General features: G+C 38.9%; 1 protein-coding gene across 1 annotated transcript; it reads right to left on the bottom strand.

The window, feature by feature from the left end:
- Positions 1–1884: 1884 nt before the first annotated feature.
- Positions 1885–5534, bottom strand: LOC149569174 (uncharacterized). Its single transcript, XM_089821939.1, has 2 exons — positions 2899–5534; positions 1885–2461 (listed from the first exon to the last, which is right to left on the bottom strand). The coding sequence occupies exons 1-2, from the start codon at positions 5477–5479 to the stop codon at positions 2079–2081; spliced, it is 2964 nt and encodes a 987-aa protein (XP_089678065.1). The 5' UTR covers positions 5480–5534; the 3' UTR covers positions 1885–2078.
- Between the last annotated feature and the right edge of the window lie 317 nt (positions 5535–5851).

Genomic DNA, 5851 nt, shown 5'->3' on the forward strand with positions numbered 1-5851 from the left:
AAGACCAAACACATACAGTTGTGATACCATTTCATTCGGTCAATTTTGGAGGATGGACAGTTAAAGCTAGAGAAGGTAAATACAAATGACAATCCAGTAGATATATTGACAAAGGTAGTAACAAGGGAGAAGCTAAACTCCTCTTCAGCTTTGGTTAGTCTTCTAGACTGAACATGAATAAAAGAACAGCAGAGTCCAGGGTGATTTGATCCAGTGGGAGCCTCATGGAGTAGTGACATCGCTACAGGATCAGTCTCCAAGTGGAAGATTGTTGTTTAGTGTGGAGCCTGATCAGTCCCCAAGTGGGAGATTGTTAGTTTGTGGTGACTGATCAGGAAAGTACTGTACATACTTCATAAATTCTTAAGGGCTCGGGGCATTGTCTCAAAAAAAAAAATTGTTACTATTCGTAGATTCGCCACTAAAGTAATGGCTAATATTCGCCAATTTATGCCTGACATGTAGTAGCGCTAAAGCAATTTAATACTTGTATAAAAAGGCTTAGGGTTAGGGTTTTTTTATAGTTATGATGCGAAATTGGTTCTTGCAGGGATATTGAGCTATAAGGGATTACGGATTGTAATCAAGTTGTAATCATTGGATCATAAAAATATCAGACTTGCTATTTGGTGGACATAGCCCAGGGATTGGTGAACCATGTTAAATCTTGGTGCCTTGTGTTCTTTTTTGTTTGATCTATTATTTTCTGTTATTGGTTATATTTGCATGTAATTGTTATTTTCTATCTATGGTTTAATCCTAACAGTGAAAAATTTTGGGATTCTACATATACGATTTTGTAGTTAAGCATATACAACACATTGGATGAAATACATTTTTAATTTGGATACAAGAGGATAATAAGACCAACAATGGGCTTAAGGAGTTGGAAAATTTTATAAGCATAATACCTACCTCCAAAAATAATAGGTCATAAGAAGTTGCAATTGACATACAACAATTTGAGCTAAAAAGAGGATGTTTATAAGCATAATACCTACCTCCCTCAAACATTTTTGGATTATGCTAGCACACTCCAACTTGAAAAAAATAATACTTATATGATCTAATAGAGATTTTGCTAGCGTACTCCAACTAGCTACTAGTGTGACTCATAGTTAATTTTACAATTTTTTCTAATAAATTCTATTTTTTTCCTTACCCTTTTTTTTGGTAATGGAGAATAGAAAAATAGATAACAAACCTTTTTTTAGATTTCAAAAATATATACAAACCTAAATGTTTGAAAAACTCTTATATGTTATTTGTTAAATTTATTTCCCCCATGCATCAAACCTACTGTGAATAGAAACTAATTAAATTATTTCTTAAAAATAAAAGTTTGATTGATCATAAGTCGAAAGATTCACAAATAGCTTAGGTATCAAATCTTGTCGAGTGCAAGAGACATCAAATAAGGGATAAGGTCGTGAATAGAAACTAATTAAATTATTTCTTAAAAATAAAAGTTTGATTGATCATAAGTTGAAAGGTTCACAAAGAGCCCATTAGGTATCAAATCTTGTCGAGTGCAAGAGACATCAAATAAGGGATAAGGTTGGATCCTATCGGAGACAAACTTGACACAAAAATGAACATTGTGGGTCCTATCGGAGACAAACTTGACACAAAAAAGAACAATGTGAACAATGTAGAAGGTTGTAAGAGTATAACAAGGATCCAAAGTCTACACCTTTGCACTTTCAAATGGGACACACAAAATGCACTAAAGACAAAACAAAGTCAAACTTTTTTTTTTTTGAAGAAAACATAGTGATTGTTTTTTAAATTTTTTGTTGTTTTCAATTACAAACTATGCAGATCATAAAGTTCAAATGTTGAAATTTTTCAGAAAAATCCATAATATTTTCAATTTTTTGAAAATTGATCAAATATGAGGAGGATAGCCGCCTCCCTTTTAAATCACTTTATCGAATTAACTAAAAAATAACAGTACATGCTCTTCCTTATTACATAGTCTAATAGATTCAATACACAAACATGAAGAAAAATGATTTCATTGTCTTACTGCTAGAAAGAAAATTGATCCGCCTGTAACAACTACAGTGAGCTCTTCATCAGAGGTAAGAGTTAACATCCTTAGCATCATTTTGCTGTTTCAACGATGTCTTCGAATTGATAGTAGAGGAAGGATCCGCATCCACCAACATTTGCACTACTTCTCTCATAGACGGCCTCAAATTCGGCAGTTTCTGAACGCAGCGTACTGCAATTTGCAACACCTTTATCATTTCCATCTCAAAAGACATGGAAATCTTGTAGTCAAGCACATCCACTGCAGATTCTTTGCTTGAAATCCTGCAAGATATCCAGTATACTATGTCTCTGTTCTCTCCATATTCTGCCTCAATTGATCGCTTTCCAGTTAAAAGCTCCAGCAAAACCACACCGAAACTATACACGTCGCTCTTCTCTGTCACTTTCAGAGAGTATGCATATTCTGCCACAAATTAAAGCAGTTTACATAAAAAGTAGTCAGTTTTGAGGTTAAATATTGCAAATCTGTAGCGGAAATGGCGAGCACCATCGCACAGTAAACTTTGGATACTTAAAGAACTGAATAGTTTTTGGAAATCCTTTAAAATTAATGTTTGAAAGTTAAAGCACTTCAAATATTCACCAGTTTCAAAGAAAGATCCTGCAAACAGCCCTTTTGAAGGACAGTGATTGCAAATATTCAGTATTTACAAAGAAAACCCCCAAAAGATGACCAGTACTGCAAATACTAATCATTGACTAGTAAATAAGCCGTGAGATAGGCCTACAGAAAATTTGTTTATAATAAAAATCTTTGAAGGCTAAAAGGATTCTTTAAAAAATCTGATGAAGCACAGAAATTTATGCGAAATGGAAGAAAATGGAGGAGATTATGTTTACCAGGAGCAATGTAGCCGTGAGTGCCTACGAAGACTGTTCCGGTATTCGCTCCTTTACTGCTAGCTTGGAGAACCTTTGAAACGCCAAAATCAGCAACCTTTGCTTCGTAAGAATTGTCCAGCAAGATATTTGTAGACTTGACGTCTCTGTGAACAATTGCAGGCGAGCAATCATGATGAAGGTAAGCCAATCCTTTAGCTGTACCTACTGCAATCTTGTACCTCGCTGGCCAATCTAAAACATGATCTCTGCTGTGCAAAGCATCGAGTAAGTTTCCCTTGGCCATGTATTCATAAACCAAAAGATTTGAGTCGCTGTTTGACAGGTAACAGTAAAGCTTCACAATGTTCTTGTGCCGAATTGTTCCGAGAGTCTCGACCTCTGCCTTGGCCAGTCGATTTTCATGTTCTCTAAAGACATTCTGCTTCTTATGATGACGATTCTCAAGTTTGTCTGCATAATCCTCCATTTTGCTGCTCGTCCAAAACTGCTTCACTGCTACAACTTCGTTGTTCGGTAGATCCACGCGATACACAGTGCCTGAACCGCCGCTTCCAATAATATTTTCGTTCGGCAATAAAGCCATGGAGATCTCGTCGGCACCGAAGCTCAAATTATGAAAGGCCTTGAAATTCCAATTGACTCTTTCTGCCTTTGACGCTGCCTGGTTACGAACGTACCGGTAAAAAAGCAGGATTCCAGTCAAAAGTATTGACACGGCTAAAACGACAATGAAAGCGGCCACTAGTTCGACTCTTTTCGCTTCCTGCTTGGCATGAGAAGCCGAGCAGACTCGAAGAAAAGTGCTGTTCATGGAATTTTCGGCGCAGAGCCCTGGATTGCCGGAAAATTTGTGCATATCTCCCACGCTGAGAAGCTTGTTCGGAACAGGACCGACTAGCCGATTATTGGAGAAGTCGATCGAACTTAGCATCAATAAACCAAGGCTTGCGGGAATCGAACCGGAGAGCTCGTTATTGGAAAGGTTCAGAGAATTCAAGCCTTGAATGGATCCCAGAGTCGCCGGAATCGAACCTTCAAAGTGATTTCCGGCAAGGCTAATGACGGATAAAGAGTCACAAAGACCGATTTCTGCAGGAATTGAACCTTCCAGTATATTTTCCTGCAAATACAAAGCATTCAGCTGCCTCAAATTACCGATTTCCTTTGGCAACGAACCTGTGAATTGATTGTTGTTGGCCACAATCTTGAACAACAGCACCGCCATGCCAATTTCCGGTTCAAGGCTGCCAGAGAATCTATTGCCGTAAATCAAGAGCTCTGATAAATTCTTTGCATTTCCGATCTCGGGGCTAATCACACCTTCGAACTCATTAGAGCTCAGATCGATAACGTTCACATGCGGCAGACCCCAAACACCATCAGGCACCTTGCCGCCAAGATTATTGTTATTGATTCTGAAGCGTATCAAACTTTTACACTCGCTGCCATAGGATTCCGGCAAGTTTCCGGTGAAGAAATTTTCAAGAGCAAGAAAGTACTGCATGTTACCTCCTTTGCAGATGTCCTTTGGCAGCGTGCCGTTGAGGAGATTTTGCGAGACGTCCATTGTGTTGAATTTGGACAAACTGCCGAGCTTTGGCGGCAATCGACCTGTCAAACTGTTCTGATAGAGAGACAGGCTTTGCAAGTTTGGCAATTCGCCTATGCTTTCAGGAATTTGCCCTGAAAGATTGTTCATGTGCAGCGCAAGGAACACCAATTCCTTCAATTTCCCAACCTCTTCCGGAATGCTTCCGCTGAGGCTGTTCAGCGAAGCATCAAATTCCTTCAGTAGTGTGAGGTTGCCTATTTCTGGGGGTATAATTCCGCTGAGGTCGTTTTGGAAGAGAAAAAATTGGTAAAGCTTCTTCAGATTGCCGACCTCTTTTGGAATAGAACCATTCAAATCGTTGGAGGAAAGATCCAGAAGGCCAAGATCTGTGAAATTGAAGATAAAAAGTGGAATTTCTCCCACCAAATTACATTCGGCCAAATAGAGCTCCCTCAGTTTCTTCAAATTCGTGAGCTTTAGAGGTATAGTTCCCGCAGTGAAATCATTTTCAGCAAGGTTGAGTGATCTCAGCTCAGGTAAATTTCCAAGAGACTCAGGAAACACTCCAGAGAATCCATTGGTGGTCAAATCAAGAATCTGCAAGGATTTCAGCGGAGAAAAATTCGGCAGAGTCCCGGTGAGAAAATTGGTGGTAAGGTTCAGATACCGAAGCCTGCTGCAATTCTTCAACAAAGGCAAATTCCCATTGAGGTTAGTGAAGGGCAAATGAATCATCTCCAAGCTTTCTAAATTACAAATTACGGCATCAAGGGAGCCATTGAGAGATTTTCCCTCCAAGGCGATTTCAATAACCATGCCCGTCTGATTGTTGCAGGTTATTCCATCCCAGTGGCAAGGAGCACCAATGGATTCTTTCCAATTGTTCAATGCATTGTTGGGATCTTTGAACTTATCCTTCATTTGCAGTAGAATCTGAGCCTCCTGGGGATTTGCTCTGACCTGATTAATGAATACCATGCTCAATGAGAGAAAGCCGATGATCCAAACCAGAACAGTTTCCCCCATTCTTCTCTCTCTGCTTGAGAGATCTGCGTGCGGGAGAATTACAAAGGAAGTCCTCCATTTGAGCAGCTTATTAAAGTTTTGATTAAAAGTAATCTAGGTTGACCTGTTTGAAGACTTGAAAATAGTGAAAAGAGATCTTTTGAAGTACAATTCAACAGGAGATTGCGATTTGGACTCAATTGAGACCAGAGAGGTCTCATCGTTCACGTAGAAGTCGGTCACATGGAATTATTAAAAGAGTAAATAATGGAATCCGTAGCCACTAGGGGTCCCTTTGGCAAGCAGAATACAATTGAAATAGGTATCTGTCTATTCTTGAAATCTCTATATTTTCTGTTTGGGGTGCGGGTGCAGTAAACATAAATTAGGAAT

The sequence above is a fragment of the Cupressus sempervirens genome, chromosome 3 (assembly GCF_028749045.1).
Source record: "Cupressus sempervirens isolate cs-2001-9-10 chromosome 3, ASM2874904v1, whole genome shotgun sequence".
NCBI lineage: Eukaryota > Viridiplantae > Streptophyta > Pinopsida > Cupressales > Cupressaceae > Cupressus > Cupressus sempervirens.